The sequence below is a fragment of the Populus nigra genome, chromosome 10 (assembly GCF_951802175.1).
Source record: "Populus nigra chromosome 10, ddPopNigr1.1, whole genome shotgun sequence".
NCBI lineage: Eukaryota > Viridiplantae > Streptophyta > Magnoliopsida > Malpighiales > Salicaceae > Populus > Populus nigra.
This window is the reverse complement of record NC_084861.1, coordinates 3,311,108-3,328,777: the sequence shown is the minus strand read 5'-3', so window position 1 is coordinate 3,328,777 and position 17,670 is coordinate 3,311,108. Positions and strand designations below refer to the sequence as shown.

The 17,670-nt window shown below is 31.4% G+C and overlaps 2 protein-coding genes across 2 annotated transcripts; one reads left to right on the top strand and one right to left on the bottom strand.

Annotated features, from left to right (window-relative positions):
- The first annotated feature begins 2,228 nt into the window (after positions 1 to 2,228).
- LOC133705198 (axial regulator YABBY 4-like) lies at positions 2,229 to 3,667 on the top strand. Its single transcript, XM_062130331.1, has 7 exons — positions 2,229 to 2,420; positions 2,514 to 2,651; positions 2,831 to 2,948; positions 3,072 to 3,120; positions 3,214 to 3,289; positions 3,430 to 3,531; positions 3,638 to 3,667. The coding sequence occupies exons 1-7, from the start codon at positions 2,340 to 2,342 to the stop codon at positions 3,665 to 3,667; spliced, it is 594 nt and encodes a 197-aa protein (XP_061986315.1). The 5' UTR covers positions 2,229 to 2,339.
- Positions 3,668 to 5,759: 2,092 nt separating this feature from the next.
- Positions 5,760 to 7,014, bottom strand: LOC133704820 (uncharacterized). Its single transcript, XM_062129831.1, has 4 exons — positions 6,823 to 7,014; positions 6,479 to 6,584; positions 6,315 to 6,392; positions 5,760 to 6,041 (listed from the first exon to the last, which is right to left on the bottom strand). Exons 1-4 carry the CDS (start codon positions 6,889 to 6,891, stop codon positions 6,028 to 6,030), a joined length of 267 nt encoding a protein of 88 aa, XP_061985815.1. The 5' UTR covers positions 6,892 to 7,014; the 3' UTR covers positions 5,760 to 6,027.
- Positions 7,015 to 17,670: the final 10,656 nt, after the last annotated feature.

Here is a 17,670-nt window from a genome sequence, read left to right as displayed (position 1 = left end):
TATTTTAAAAAACAATCATAAACTACTCCTAAACATCCAACAAAAACCACAAAAAATAAAGCGTTAAACAATCCTTCTACGTAACGCTACACTTAAACACGAGAGAGTCATTCAGCAGCAGCTGGTAACGAGCACCGCGCTTGCAATGCAATAGGATAGCACTGCGAGCAAGAAAGGTTGACGAACACTGTAAATTAAGTACAATACACAGATACCTCAAGCATTTTCATTTCTCATTGAGCTTCTCTGCTATCAGGTCAACGGGTGATGACTCCGGAGGGGCTGAGGTTTCTGCCTCTTCAATAGATTCGCTATCATAATATGTATTCATCATCACTGTACACGCATCTTCACAAAGTTTCCACCAAGAGAATCATCTTATAATGCTGAGATTGAGTTACTGGTATACTATCTTCACCAGACATAACTAAAGCAGGGTAGGAGTGTTCTGTGGCATGCGAAATGCTCTTGAACTCCTCTACTTTTCTCGAAAGAGCATCAGGACCCAGATCAATCTCATGTAGCAAAATTGCCTTGTTTTACTCAAGTGTATGCTTCCACTGAGACATCATTTCTGGGCTTGAGCTCACTGTTTTGGCATAGAATTATCACAATCATCATCGGATTTATACATTTGATTAAGTTCGTTCATGATGTCTTGTACACATAATATTTCTATTTTCTTATGGGCGTAACCACGCAATAATTTTAAATGAACTAATTTAACATGAATAAAAATAACGTAAGGGTGAATTACCAATGACAACATTGACATTTGAAATGCATAGCCCAGGAATGCCAGACAATCATGGATTTGTCATAGCTGGCCTTGCAAGGATGTTTAAGGGCAGGTAAGACAGGGTCAAGCCTAATAAAATATATATATATATATATATATATATAGTCGCGCATGATGAAAATTAAACCCATAATTTTTTAACGTTGGACTTGTACTGTGCTTAAATTTTATCAAGATCATATTCTATACATCGATCTAGCTATAATCTAAGACTTTCAAATTAAGTTTAAAAAAATTTTAGACTAATTTTGTTTTTTTTTGATAATCATCGAGAGTAATTAGACTAATTTTGTTATTTTTTGATTTTTTAGTTTGTTAAGAATTTTATTGCTTTTTATTTTTTATTTTTGAGTATTCTAATTTATTTAGATTAGTCTTCAGATTTATTTAAAAAGTTGTAAATATAGAAGCGTATGCTTAAAAGAAAACCAAATATTAATTTAGCAATAAAATATATCTAAATTAAAGTTTTTATATACTAACTCTATTCATTATAATTTTATATTACCTGTGTTTGCTATTTTTTTTTAATGGCAATGACAGTTGTACAATAATAAGAGCTTCTTTGTTCCTGCGATTAAAAAAATCAAACTTTTCTTTGCTTCAAAAACTTCGGACTCCATCTGCTAGAACTCAGGTGCAAGAACATGAACAAGTCAACAAAAGAAGAAGTCAACAACAAAGGGAGAATTTAAGTTATACAATGAGATACAAGGAAAGGCAACTGACAAAGTAGATGTGAGGCATTAAGGGAGGGGTGAAGGGTAAATAAAGGGGATGCATGGGAAGTAACATGAACACAGGGAGAGCAGAAAGTGGAAGCGAACCCTTCTCATTGTCAATTATCCTTACCTTCTCTTAGCAAAGACAAATACTAAGATGCCTCCTTTCCATCTCCGTATGCTCTTCCAGAGATTTACCCTTCTTCCTTAATGGTAAAACTTGATGTGATGCACTTTCGCTCTCTCTCATGAATGACAGAGTTGTTAATTCAGACAGGCAGGCAGGTGGAGTAAATAACAAAGAAAACAACACATGAAACAAATAGGCACTGTCCGAAATTCAGATATCACGTTGAAGTTTTCAAGGCTTGTTTGAAGTCAATAAAAGTATGAGATGGGATTTTTTTAAATTAAATAATTAATTGGGTGGTCAGTGTGTGTGTGTATATATATATATATCGGTTACATAGTTATCACGGGTTTTTTTTTATATATATATATATAATTAACTCGGGTTATAACCATGTCGGGGACGGATTTCGAGTCAATCCACCAGACCGGTTCGAGCTTTATTAGTATGCGTTAAATGCCTGCCTTGGGAGAGTACATTATTTACGCATACTGAGAGTATACACGTACTTCCTTACATTGTCATACGTACATTATATATAAACCTGTCTAATTAAAGCCTATAAATTCTTCCCATCTATCAGAAGACTCCATGCAGTTCTCACAGAGACACAGACGCAGCTAGCGGACACACAAGATCATCCGCAACACAAGCACCTAGCTACCTCTCGAGTTACCTATAAATTAAAATGTCAACATTGAACCATCTCTTTGATCTTCCGGATCAGATTTGCTACTTACAATGTGGTTTTTGCACCACCATTTTACTCGTAATACACTACAGCTTCGTAGAGTTTCACAAGATTAATGTGCAGTTCAACTTTAATTATTTTGTGTTTTTTCTTTTCTCTCGAATGTTGTAGGTAAGCGTTCCATGCAGCAGCTTATCCACGGTGGTGACTGTGATATGTGGACACTGCACCAGCCTCTTCTCTGTCAACATGAAGAAATTCTCTTTTCTCCCTTTCAATCTTTCAACTTCTCTCAGCAATGAGGATGAGGTTTCAATTAACACACACACAAACATATAGCAGTTGTTTTTTCTTTTCTTTTTCCAGAAAAATTATAACTATTAACTAGCTTAATTTATTAGCTAGCATATATATTGAGGTTCTTGGTGTTCAGTAGAGATAAATCATTGACTTAATTTTTCTTCTCTTCCCTTCAGCAAAAAGAACAGCTTCGTCCAGAAGTCAATGCCCAAAAAGGCTTAGAAATGCAAAATTCGTTCATGGCGATCTCTTCTAACAATGATGAAGATGACAGAATTAATCAAGTGAATCGTGTCATTAATAAACGTAAGTTTATCAAATTTATCTAGCCAGATTATAGTCAATGATAGGGGAAAATCATGTAAATTAACTCCTTTTGGAGCTCTAATCTACTTATTAGCTAATTGAACTAACTATTTATCTCTGTAGCCCCAGAGAAAAGACAAAGAGGACCATCGGCTTATAACCGCTTCATCAGGTAAGAAATCTTAGTTAAGATTTATAATATTAATTAGTACATGCATGATTTAGCCTTGGTATTACTATTTTCTTACAAAAATATATTTATCAGAGAAGAGATCAGAAGGATCAAAACTGAAAATCCAAGAATAGCTCACAAAGAAGCCTTCAGCACAGCTGCAAAAAACGTAAGTTAATCTTCTGGAGTGCAGGTAGATTTTTGACACTCAATCATGCGCAGAAGCATCGAGGGAAATGAAACAACTCAACCAATCCAATGTAACATATTGTAGTTTAATTCAAATCGATCATGTTTAACTCTTTTCAGTGGGCCCATTCACCCCTTGTTCAGTACTGCAAAGATATTGATGGAGAGAGCAGTGGCTTGGAAGAGGAGAACGGCTCATGGTCCTGCGATGCAGCTGATCAGGTACGTAAGTCATGAGCTATCTAGTGAACACATCATTTATGCTTATAGAGTAGCACTCTACCTGGAATATTTTCTCTTTCTAAATTCTAAGAATGAAAATGTGCAGTATACGGATGGCTCAGGGAAATTTTATTAGGCTGCGAATAATTGTTAAGCAAATAATACAGGAGGAGAAAAACATTTTAATTCTTCAATTGATATTCCAAATCTAGTCACTTTCTAGCTAGTTAATTTCTCCAACTTACTACTACATCTAAAATTTATGAAATAGCCTTATGGGGTAATCTTGAACGCACTGTAAAGGCTTCTGTAACACTTGATGTTTGTAGTAATTTGTGCTACTGAAGTGGATGCGTGACTTTCTGTTTTGAAAAGTTTCAGGTCAACGTAGAAAGCAAAGGCTTACATGAAAGAAAGGTTCCAAGGCATTCCATGTGGGCAAACACTCCCTTTGAGTGATCAAGACTTGTGTAAACTAGCAAAAGAAGAAAATTGTTTCTGTTTTAGGGTTTGGGTTGGGTTCAAATCTTATGTCCATTTAGGGTAGATGCTCCCGGGAATGAGATTCACTGCAACTAACTACAAGGAAACTTAAAGTTTTCAAGGTGCTTAACGATGGATGCATGTCCTGTCGCAAAGACAAAAACTCTGTTGAATTTTGACGTAGCTCGCTCTCTATATAGAACTCCTATATGCTCATCAGTCATCACCTACCTCTTGTCACGTTGGGACTGGTGAAAAGCTTTTTCCAAAGTTATAATACCGCCTTGGTATCGAATCCAATAAAAATTATATCCCTTTTAGCCATTAGCGATTAATAAATAACATACATGAGAATCATCAAGACATCTTTTGTATTTGGAAATCATTTAAGTATTAAGATAAAGAAACATGTATATGTGACGTTTAAAGCTTCTTATTTTGGAATGACTTAATTATAATTAACATGAACTTAAGAAGATTACATTAAATAAGTACATTTTGTTTTAAAGAAAAAGTAAGATTTTTAGATTGTTTTTAATTTTTATAGGGTTTCTAACAATTATATATATTCAAGCAAATTTAAGTAAAAGAATATCTATACAAAGTAAAAAGATTTATTTATAAAGAAAAAGCCCGATTAGGTTGTTTTATATGGTTTTCTGATAATTGAATAAATTAATAAATAACAAAAATAAAAGTGAAAATATCCAATTGGGCTATGGGACGAATGGATCGAGCACTCATCAAATATCACTATATATATATGAATAAGTAAAACTGAATAAAAATTAAATCGAATAAAGTAAAATGAGATTAGGTATCGGATTTATCAGATGAAATCATCATACCCCATGTGTTTAGATATGAGTCCAAGCACAATATATTTAGTTTTTTCAAAGATATTGTTTATATATAAAATCTTTTAGGAATATAATATATATCTATTAATTATAGAGAAAAAAATTAAAACTGTTTTGGAAAGAAGGAATATATTTTATGTTTTTTGCTTTTTATTTCATAATGCTGCGTATTGGATTTTTTTATATATATACTGGTATGAATTTATTAAGAAATAGGTAGCTTAATATAATTCCTCCATATTCATGATAAAAAAAAATAAAGACTTTCGATAGATTTATGGATAAATTAAACAATCGCTCGGCTTTTGGGCAGAAAATTTATATCTGACTGTAAGTTAAACATTGTGATGCGAACTCAAAGAAAGCACTGAACTATTATCTAATTACTGCGTTTTTACTGAAAAAGAAAAAAAATCCAATCCATGTACTTTAAATTTAATTAAAACTTAGTCCTTTTGTAAGCTTAATTTTCTATGACATTTTAATTTTTTTTCTCTAAATTATACTCATAAAGTTAATTTCCAATATGACCTAATACAATTAAAAACAAAAAGCTTTTGAAAAAATTTAATAATGTTTAATTTTTTTCTTTGCTTCAAATTAATATTTTTTTGGTATTTTTAGATTATTTTCATGCGTTGATATCAAAAATAATTTTTTTAAAATAAAAATATATTATTTTAATATATTTTCAAGTGAAACGCACTTTGAAAAGCAACCACAACAACATAATTATTAAATATTTTATACATGTTTTTTGCTTAATCATAATTTTTATCAAATATATATTTAAATCCAACTAATCACATTTAATTATATTTTTTAAAATTTTATTTTTTTCAAACTACAACTACAAAAATTACTTAAAAAATAAATACTAGTCAGTGGGATTAGAAACATTAATGGCTTCTTGAAAAAGAAAAAGAGAAAAAACATTAATAGCTAGCTGCCCTTGTAAGTATATATCCAAGACTTTCTTGTACCTGTTTGATCACATTTATGTCTGAGGGCATGTACTGTCCAAAACCTAGTTATAATTCATCATAAATATTGCTTTTCTACCCGTGTAGGCGTGTACCTCCTGATCATGAAGTATTTTTGCAAGTCGTCCCACCACCACTAGTCCACTACCACCTTGTCATTCTCAGCACCATTATATATGCCTGCCTGAAAATCATAAATACGAGTTGATAATAATCAGCAATCTTATTAGCACCATACACTTGCAGATGGAAGTTTTATGGTTTCTATAGCTAGCTTGTTGATCAAAAAATGGGGTTTATGGTTTCCTGCATTTCATACTAGCTCAGTATATTTATATATACCCATGACATCTAGCTAGCTAGAATACATGAGTCCTTAATTCTCGTCCATATTTATAATTTTGTGGAGTCAGTGCATTTCTTAAAGTGACTTGTAAATCTTGGGGTTTGCTCTTACTTGTGAAAGGCCTCGGATAAACTGAATGGAAATATGCTTGAAAGAAGTCCCTGTTCTCCTTCTGTAGTTCTCTCCACACTGCAAGCAACAAGTCCACTATATTAGGCACTAAAGAAGTCCACACTATCGTCCCTCACTCGTAAAAATCAGTGAGATCAAGTGACCTGTAAGTGTAACAATTGGCCGAATGTTAGCATGCTTATATAGTGCCTTTATGCATTGATCTCTACTCATTTGAAGGAGCAAACATCTCTCTATAAGATGTTGAACCTGTTATATACATGTCAGTCGAAAGCAAAAGCACAATAAATCTGAGTCCTTGTAATCAAGAATTGAGATACTCTAAATAGTACAAAATATAGCTCGTAAGAATATTCTTGAGGGGAAAAAAAGCGTGTGAGAATGTACATATAAAAACTAGAACTTGGAAGCTTTCACCATGCCAGCATATCATATATATACATGGGAGCTAGCCGGGGTGAGGGGATCGATCGCATGGCCGACTTACCATCCTAATGTAGCTATGTGGGTGGCAACGCAAACAGGGAAGCAGATGCCGGTGGCCTTCATGATCCATGTTCTCCTAGCTAGACTTGACAGAAAAGAAACTAAAGAAGAAAACAAAGACTAGGAAGATAAAGAAATATAGGACAACAAACAATATGCAAAAAGTGCAAGGGAAAGAAAGGATGATATTTAGAGGTTTCTATATCACATGAAGTACTTTTACCAAATAAAGAGAGTGACTGTTATCCATAGATATCTAAATGAAGGGCCAAAAAAACACAAGAAATCCAAACGATAGATTCACCTCATCTTCAGCTGTCCCTCTGCTAACCTCATATTCAGAAGACAAAAGAATTGATTGTTTTTGAAGACTTGAAACGTGTTTTGATGATGCAAGTTTCGTGGCCTAGCTCGTAGCCACTTGATGTTAGAGAATTCAAGCACCTCTTTGCACCAATACCATTCCCTGGCTGCCTATTCTTGGTCCTACATTCTTCAAGTGACAAACGTGGCAGGCTAATAAAAGGGCAAGGCTTTATTACACACAATAACAGGTGCATTAATTATTGCACCTGTTATCATGCTGGGAGTGGGCTTTTGTCGTTTAAAGCTTCGTTCGATAAAAAATAACCAATAAACTAATTTTGATACGTAGTTTTGAAATGAATTTCACATCAATGGATCATTGCCACCCTGTTAATCTGTCCATCTTTGTCAAAATAATCCATTTACAGCATCCAACCTCTCCATTAACCGAGTTCTTATCCTGATCGTTTGCTGTTCCAACAGGCCATAGCCATTTCAAAACTATAAATATTAAGCAAAACGCTAACCATTTTCCATTAGACCAAGCTCTGATATATCAGTTCAGTAGAACCCAGTTCAACAAAAGCTTAACCAAGCAATCCACTTCCATTAACAAAGGAACGAGTCAAACTAGCCGGTAAACAAACCCACCCACCCACCACAGAGCTACCACTACCTTCACCGATCCAAGGCCACACCAGTCCACCCATTTTGCCATTCCATCACCATGTTTCGATTTAGGTGAAAAGTATGTTGATGGCTTATGTTGAAGTTATGACAGAAAATTGTAATATTTTTAGAGTTTTAAAAAATGTTATATATAATTCATATAATACATTACAAAAACATTGATTGTTTTTTTTTTTTTAAAGGTGTGGTATAAGATCAAAAATAGTAATGTAAAGTCAAAACTCAAGAACAAGAAAAAGATTGAGAGAACTATGTACCTTTTGTTTCTCTCTAAGCTCTCTTACATATTCTTTTTTTTTTGTCCTTCTTAATGATGCTGAATTATTAGCTTATATATATATATAAAGTCCTAGATAATTAAAAAAATCTTAATCTGAATAAGAATTGTATCCTGCTGACTGAATCGAATGATCATTTCGAATCTGGTCGACTGATTCATTTAACTTAATCGATCAACCAGTGGACCGATTCCTCTATTCTTCAGAAAAATTAGAAATCGAATTTAATTTTCAACACCCTCTCTTAAACTTGATTTCTTCATAACTCCCAACAAATCTCTAATCTTGGTAAAACTTACATCATATTTGAGTGGCTTTGTGAAAATATTCGCAACTTGATATTGTGTCTTTATATACTTGACTTTAACTTCTTTGTTTGTAATGAAATCTCTTAGGTAATGAAATTTTGTGCTAAAGTGCTTACTTCTGTCATGAAAAACTGGATTTTTTTGTTAAAGCAATGACTGATGAGTTGTCCACATAAATCTTCTTAGACTTCTCTTGTGGCATTCATAATTTTTTTAATAATCATCTTAGCCATATGGAATGATAAATACATGCCTTAGTAGCTATATATTCAGTTTTATATGTTGATAAAATGACAATAGATTGCTTTTTTGAACTACTTGTGAATATTATGTCTCCCATGTAGAAAACAAAACCAATAATGTTATTTCTATCATCCATATCTCCAGCTCAATCACTATCATCATAACTCATAAGGTTAAAGCTATTAGAATATCTATAGAATAAGCCAAAATCAAAAATACTTTTGATATATTGAAAAATTCACTTCAAGGCTTTAAAATGTATCATAGTTGGCGTCTCTATAAACATGCTCACAAGCCTCACTCCAAAAAGAATATCTGAACGAGTGCATGTAAAATATCTCAAACTCCCAACTAGGCTTTTGAATGTTGAAGAGTTTAGCTTTCCCCCCCTTTATCATCTTCACTCCATACTCAACTAGAGTATTCACTTTTGCACAATTCTTCATTTTGAACTTCTTGTGAATCTCCTTTGCAAAATTCTTTTAGTTTACAAAGATTCCATCCTCTTCTTATTTGGTCTCAATCCCTAAGTAGTATATCATAAGACCAATGTCCGTCATCTCAAATTTATTGATCATTGTTTGCTTGAAGTCTCTAATTATTTTTAAATTATTTCCTATAAAGATCAAGTCATTCATATAATAATATATAATAAGAGTATCACCACTCTCTTTTATCTTTATATAGAGAGTATATTCACGGGGGCATTTTACAAATTTATTTTTAAAAAAAGTAGCCATCAATGCGATATACCAAGCCTTTAGAGCTTGATTCAATCCATACAAGGCTTTATTCAATTTTAATATCTTGTCTTTTTATCCCTTCACTTTATAATCTATAGGTTGCTTAATATAAACCTTTTCCCTAAGAAAATCAATAAAAAAGACTAATTTGACATCCATTTGATAGATTCTCCATTTATATTGAGTAATTGTGACAATGATTAATTGAATGGTCTTCAATCTAACAACGTAACAACGAGAGTAAAAACCTCATCATAATCAATCTTATGCTTTTGACTATAGCCTTTTACCACTAACTTTGCATTGTATCTCTCTACTTCTATTTTGGCATTATTATTTTCTTTGTAGATCCACTTGAAGTCTATTGGCTTCTTTCCACTTGGTCTAGGAACCAATTTCTATATGTCATTGTTCTCAATTGATGTAATCTCCCCGTCCATAGCAATTCTCTATTTTACATCTTGTATTGCTTTTTCAAACACTATAGGATCATATATAATAAGGTGACAATATAGTGTTATATCATCATCAATATGAGTAGTTATCTCATGTAAGTCATCAAGGCAATTCTCATCCTTCTTGGTGGACTTGATTTGGCTACCACTACTTGAACTTCCACTAGAAAAAGAAAATAAAAACAAAGATGACACCATTGGTGATTGTGGAGTTGTAGCTTGTTCTTGATGATTTTCAAAGTTCTCTCTCTCTTTTTTTTATCAAGAACCGGTAAAAAATTATATTTCTCGCCATCATCTACATTTCAACATGCTCCTTCTTTATCGAACTCAACATCTTTATTAATCACCATCTTCTCTTCATTGATGTTGTAGAGCTTATATTTTTTGGACTTTTGATCATAACCTACAAAGATTATTCCTTTTCTTTTATCATCTAGCTTGGTCCTTACTTGGTCATCTACATGCACATAGTCAATGCTTCCAAACAATACTTGGCTTTCTTCTATTCTATGCCTTTTGTGGACTTATGACATTCAAGCTTTTAGTAGGACACCTATTTGACAACCCTCTACAATTTCAACCCAAAACTCTTTAGGCATCTTATTGCTTTTGAGCATGCTTTTTGCCTTGTTCATGATGCTTTTATTATTTCTCTCCACCACATCATTTTATTGTGGGGATCTAGGCATCATTAGAAGTCTTTTTATACCATGATCTTCACAAAACTCATTAAAATTATTGGAACAAAATTCACCCCCTATTTGTTCCAAATGATTTTATAAAATAACAACTTTTTTTTTCAACTAACGCCTTAAACTTCTTAAAATAAGTAAACACATTATACTTTTCTTTTAATAAGTATATCTAAGTTTTTATACTAAAATCATCAATAAAAATGGAAAATACATATTTTTACCAAACGAACATGGTTTGATAGGATCACAAACATCTACATATATCTCTTGTAGAGATTGATTTACTCTAGATGTAGACTCATTTGAAAAGCTCTTGCAAAATTGCTTGCCCACTAAATATCTTTCACATAAATGATTTGAATGTATAATGGATGGTAGACCCTTCAGTATCTCATTTTGTGCCATCATCTTCAAGCTATTAAAGTTTTCATGCCCAAGTCTCATCTTTCACATATGTTTTTAAGCATTTAGGCACATTCGTCTTTATGTTTAGCAAAAACATTTTGTTCTTTGTCATAGTTACCTTTGCAATCATAACTCCATGAGTATCAAGTAATGGCAAGGTATGATATTTCATCTTAATCTCATAACTCTTATCCAATAATTATCCCAAACTTGATATATTATTTTTTATAATAAGGATATAATAGACATCACCAATAAATTAATGACTTTCATTTTTCAATTTTATGAGAATCGTATCTTTTTCTTTGATAGAAACCTTTGAATGATTTGCAAAGGTGACATTACCTTTAATTGATTCATTTAGCTCCATAAACTTGTCTCTATTTTTACTTATGTAATTGCTGACACTATTCTCTAGATACCATATATTCTTTTTGGCTTGTATTCGTTCATCATGGGTTAGTAATAAAGTGACATCTTTCTCATCTTCTACAATAAGATTGACATTCTCCTTAATCCTTTTGGTTGGATTCCAGCAATCCCTAGCATAATAGACTACCTTTTAACAATTGTAACATTTAACATTTTTTAGTCAAACCTGGATTTTAGATTGCCACTGTCTGTGTAACCGGTCAACCGATTTGCTTCATGCGGTCAATCAGTTGACATGTTAGGACTAGCACAACCTCTTCTTTCAAATCTGCCTCTTCCTCTACTTTGTCCATATCCTTTACCTCCTTAGGAATATATAGAATCATCTTACTTTTAAAAAAGTGTTTGTGCATTCATATTTTCTTGAATTTCATTGACTCTTTCCTTATGGGCTTGTGATTTTCCTATGAGACCTTGTATTGAAAGAACATCCATATTTTGTGACTCCTCTATCATGACAACCACATAATGTAACTTCTTTTACAACGAGTGTAGAATCTTTTCTACCACATGTCTCTTCTATATTCTCTTCATATCTCTTTATTTTATTATACATGACCAATACTCTTACAAAGTATTCTGAAATATTTTTCAATTCAAGTATATGTAACTTTTTAAAGTCACTATGTAGCTTTTATAGACGTACTTTTCTTACAAAGTATTCTAAAATATTCCTCAATATTCCACAAAGAAAGTATATGTAACTCTTTGGTTTGATTGTTGTAAAACTTTTCATGATTGCTTGACGTTGATTGCGTTTGCCATTATCTTAAAAGTGGCATCATCCAAACATTAGTGGATGATTGTGAATTCTTGTTGATCCTTTCTTTGTGCCTTTTGCATGGCCTTCCTTTAGGCTGAAGTCAACGTTGCTTCTTCTATAGGCTTCTCAAAGCTTTTTTTTAATTGTTTCCCACACATCTTGGAAACCTAGCTATGCTTTTACTCTAACACACCAAGTTTTGCAGTTGTCCTTTGTCAAACGAGGACATTAAAGTGGGAAGTTTAGATTGACCATTATAAACAATCAAAACAAGCTTTGATACCACATATTGAAAGAAAATAAGTTTGGTATAAGATTAGAAACAATAATGCAAAGTCAAAACTTAAGAACAAAAAGAAGATTGAGAGGAAAATATATTTTTATCAAGTGTTTATCTATAAGCTCTCTTAACTATTCTCTCTCTTTTTGTGCTTCTTAATAATGATGAATTACAAGCCTTTTATAGACATAAAATCCTAGAAAATTAAGGAATTAAGCTAATACAAGGAAATCATAATCTATACAGGAATTGTATTTTACTGATTGAATTGATCGATAATTTCTGAACCAGACAACCAATTCATTTAATTCAGTTGGTGGACCGGTTCCTCTACTCTTAAGAAAAACCAAAAATCAAGTTTAATTTTTAACATTGATTCCACTTTATAGCATATTTGACTCTTGTTTCTTGAATAAATAATGTTTTGGACTCTCTCATTAGTGCATTCGTTAATTAAATGCAAACTTGCTTGAAAAATGTATACTTTGCGGTTACTAAGAGAATTAGGAGGCATTATGGAGGCATTCAATATACCAATATGCTATGTCTGTGTTGAAGGGCTACAATATGATAATTTTTCTTGGAGGCATTGTAGACAAAACCCCAATAAAGATTTTCTTCTCGTTTCTTAAAGAATCTTCACAATGGGTTCTTTATATGAGTTCTCACCACCAATGGGTTTTTAATGATGAGAGAGGGAGGAAAAGTAAAAAAAGAGAGTTTTTAAGGTTAGGAGGAAAGTCGAAAATTTAGCATGGAAAATTTTGTCTGGTAAAGGAAAGATCTAAAATACATGAGAGAGGGAATATGGGGTTTTCTATTTAAAATATATATATATATATATATGAAACATCCAATTTATAAACATTATTTTCATCAGCCCAGAAGTATTAAAAGCAAATAAATTAATAATTTGTCTATTTTTTTTCCAAAATAATAGGAGAATGTAAATTTACTTGAAACAATTTCAAAATAGCTATTTTGCGTCTTTGTATTTGCATGAAGCCCTTTATTATATCTCGATGAGAGTTTGATTGTTGTGAATAACATATCAAAGCCATATTCCTCTAATCCTCTATTGAGTTCTCTCATTTTCACCATTTTATTGTTCCAAATCATCGATTAATTTGTATGACCATCAAGGAGAAATTTTTTTTAAAAATTAATTTCTAACATAGAGGGATCCAATTAATCAAACTTTCAATAATAAACAGACGATTGCATATATTTATTTCCAGTTATTTGAAGAAAAGTTTTTGAACTCGAACCTGATTTGACATAAGGCTTAAGCGGGTTAATTTTAAATAATCCGAGGCGGTGTTAATTTCAAGATTTATTTTTTTAAAATTAAAACGATATTGTTTTTTTTTAATCAAATTGAGTTATCACCAGATTGATTAAATTATAGATTGATTTGTTAAATCAACTAAGTTATACAAAGTTGATTTTCACTTAATAACAATTAATTTAAGATTAGATATATTTACTCCATTACATCGAACTTAACGGTGCTTGCAATTTCTAAATGGGCCTTTTAAACTGGCCGAACTTATGCTTCCTTCCACACAATTGAATAGTTGACCCGTAAATCAGCACGTCTTATCATCATTGAACCAGTGAGTGAAGGTCTTATAAGCAGAAGTTGATCCAGTGGTTCAGCTTGTGTCGTGTGAAGATTCAAGCCCACCTCCACCTCCCACCTAATATTTTGGTATTTCTCAAGCACTTCTTCTTTTCTTCATGTCTGTATGCTTACAGAACATGGAGGATTCCCAAATAAATCTCCTTTGCTTTAATTATAAAGGAACAGGATCTAATACTTGGTGTTAGGTAATAATCAATAAATTATTAATAAAAATAAAAATAAAAATATAGTTATTAAAACCAACTCGAATCCAAGATTAGACGAATTTATTTTAATTTTTTTTTATAAAAAAATCATGACAAGTCAATCATATCACATCTACGTGGTTTGCTTTTTAAACTCAACTCTAACGAATTATTCAAGTACTGAATAAATCCAACCGTAAGCATATCAAATACGCTAGCGTTTACTTGTACTCGTCCATTACTTTATTGAGAACCAAAATCAAAGTAATATTGTTGGAATCGGAACTTATTCTCCTAGCTAGCTCTAACTTATTGCTTATAATATTATAGGGTTTATTCAGCTTGGCCCTGTGAAGGGACAATTGCACATGAGGATCAAACAAGATTCATGTTGTTTGATATTATGTCAAAAAGCGTTTGTACCTTTTTCCCCCCTCCTAAACCTACCTTAGAATAGGCAAAAGAAACAGGTACGAACTATTCCTAGAATCCCCATGCTTGCCGTTTGAAGTTTTAATTTTTATATTTATATGAAAAATGGAGTCCCTTGAAGTGGAATCAAAGACATGTATAGGGTATGTTCAAAGACGACAGAGTGCTTCATAAATTATTCTGATCGCAAGGATCTAGTCATCTAGATCCTGTCCGAATCGATCCAATGTAATTAATTGGAATATAATTCTGATTATATTAATAATTGGAAGGATTGAGAGAGACATCAATGAAAACTCCAAGCAGGGCATGCAGGCAAGAGGTTCTGTAGACTCTCATTTGCAACTTCTTGTGGTTATGCCCTGTCCCTAGCTGCTTGGCATGAGGAGGGAATTGGTGTGTACTTACATTGCGAGATATTCCTCTTTGAGTTATTTTATTGTTTATAAATAAAAAGGTTTTTTTTTTTTTTTACCATCTGAAGCTTTGTTTTTAATGTTCAATGATTTAGTTTCATTCAAAATAATAATTTAAATTTTAAAGCTTAAATAAATCAGCCAAGTTTTCATTTGAAATAATAATTTAAATTTCAATACATATCTTAAATTAAAAAAAAAGTTTATAACATCAACTTTTGTTTCATTTTGCTTAGAAACAATATTAAGAAAGAAATATGCACTCAAATTTTCAGTTAAGTATTCTGTCTTATATTTACTTTCATCATCAATTTAGTTGAAATACTAGTTTAGAAGCTCATTTTATGCTGCAGATCAGATAAAAAAATTTACATATAAAAAAAAAATGCTTAGACCATAAAAAATTATTTAGCATTATTATTTAATCCAACCTAGTATATTTATCTTAAGTTTAAAATCAAATTGTAGATAAGTTGTTTCGATATGACCAGATCAACTTGGTCGATTAAAAAATAACATAAATGATTTTAAAAAAAAGTTTAATAATGAAATTGAATAAAAAAATAAAACAATCTTTTGACTCGATTCATTGCATAACTTATATGAAATTTATTTTTAATATGATCTACTCGATTTAATTTATATAAAAATAACTCAAATAATTAATAAAATAAAACTTTAAAGACAAAATTTAAAGAGAATATTTTTGTCCCAGCCTAGTACAAGTTTACGAGATTTACGCCAACTATCCGGCTGACTTGGCCGTAGGTTTGTATTACGACAAGTTTTTTAGTTTGTAAAGTATAATATATAGCTTGATTTTAATAATATGGGATCGCGCGTATGCAAATATGATGACTGGGGCCTCATATGACATTGACAACAGCAACATTCCAACTAGCAAAGTTATTTCTACATGTGCATGAACAGTGCAGTTATTCCGTGACATACGTGCCTAGCTTGTGCTATATATAGGAACAAGTTATTTATTTAATTAATTTTTATTAATGTAGATATCCAGATAATTTTGTGTGCACCTCAACTAGTCTCACGGATCTTGAAACTAATGACCATGTAAATCTTCAGTGACACTGAGATTTGTAAGACTTGAACTGGTAATCTTTAAAAAATAACCCATGATATAACCAGTTAAATTATACCTCTCAGGATTATAGACACAAGTTACTTGAGTAACAAAATAAATGAGAAATACTGAAACATCATTTTCAATCTTCATTTCTATTTGTTTTCTTTTTCAATTGAGATTAAGTATTTATTTATTTGTTAAAAATAAAAATATCTTCTCACTATGTATTAAAATTATAACTATTTTTTTTTATAAAAAAAAACTGAAATTATAATTTTTTATATTTATAGTAGTGCAATATCATAACATTACTTCCATCCAATTCAAAATAATATTTATCATAATTAAGAGGTTATGTCATATCTCAATCCATTAAACTCACTGTAAACATGAATTATGAGCTGGGTTTCTTTAACTATACAAAAGTGCATGCACGCAAGCACATACATGATGGTTAAGAAACCCTAGCTAACAGGTTTCTACTATTTGTATAGACAGAAAAAGGATCCAAAACAAGATCGATCACAAGCAATAGAAGATTTACAATTGATTTCTTTATCATTAGGTGAGTAGCTTGTCTCTCTTTTGATCAAAGACTGTGATGCGTTGATTAAGATTTTCTAACCATAAAAGTTATGCAAGATTCGTGGATTTTAACCAAAAAAAAATTGTATCTGATACTCAAATCTAAAAGGTATATTGGATTAGAGATCATTAAAACGGATTAAGAGTGTTTAATGGTTGTTTTAAGGGCTGAGATAATTGAATTAATAAATAAATATGAAAGAACAAGTTGTTGGGTTTAGGTGTTTGAAAGAAGTTCTTTGTTAGACCGTAATAATACATTAATTATGTATCATTTTTATACAAATTTTGTCTAGTTTTAACATAAGCAGCACCTTAATTACTACTGTAAAGGGAGTTATGATTAATAAGAGATTAAAGGGTTGCAAATTACCTAATATATAGCAACACTCAAAGATAGTTAGGAGATTGTTTGTGATTATTACAGAGGGATCCACTCGATAAAATATATGTGAATGTAAAGGTAATTGAGTTTAGATTATAACCCAACAAATAGAACATGATTATGAGTTTCCTAGAGATAATTGTAATCAATTAACTAGACAGTGAATATATAATTGATTGTTTATCAGAGTTAAAGTATATATGGTGTTTGAATTTTGAATAGGTTAAGTATTAATAAATAAGTGAATTTATGATTAATGATGATCATTATTGTTCTGGTTTTAAGAGTACTTTAATTTACCATGAGAATCTTTTAGATGTGCACTAGTTTTCAGACCTGTCCTATGTTGCAAGGGTCAGATAAAAAAAATAAAGTAAAACAATGTCAAGAAACTATTTAGTGTTATTAAACCTAGGTTAATATTAAAAAAATTTCTTGATTCTTTGTTTATATTGAGTTTAAAATTAACTCGAGTGAAAGTTGTTATAAAATAACTTAGTTAACTTTGTGAGT

Coding starts and splice junctions, on each gene's coding strand:
- LOC133704820 (XM_062129831.1), bottom strand. CDS start 6,891: ATGGATCATGAAGGCCACCGGCATCTGCTTCCCTGTTTGCGTTGCCAC. Junction 6,585..6,822: donor CACATAGCTACATTAGGATG/GTAAGTCGGCCA, acceptor TGTATATAACAG/GTTCAACATCTTATAGAGAG. Junction 6,393..6,478: donor GCCAATTGTTACACTTACAG/GTCACTTGATCT, acceptor TGTTGCTTGCAG/TGTGGAGAGAACTACAGAAG.
- LOC133705198 (XM_062130331.1), top strand. CDS start 2,340: ATGTCAACATTGAACCATCTCTTTGATCTTCCGGATCAGATTTGCTAC. Junction 2,652..2,830: donor CTCTCAGCAATGAGGATGAG/GTTTCAATTAAC, acceptor CAAAAAGAACAG/CTTCGTCCAGAAGTCAATGC. Junction 3,532..3,637: donor CCTGCGATGCAGCTGATCAG/GTACGTAAGTCA, acceptor GAAAATGTGCAG/TATACGGATGGCTCAGGGAA.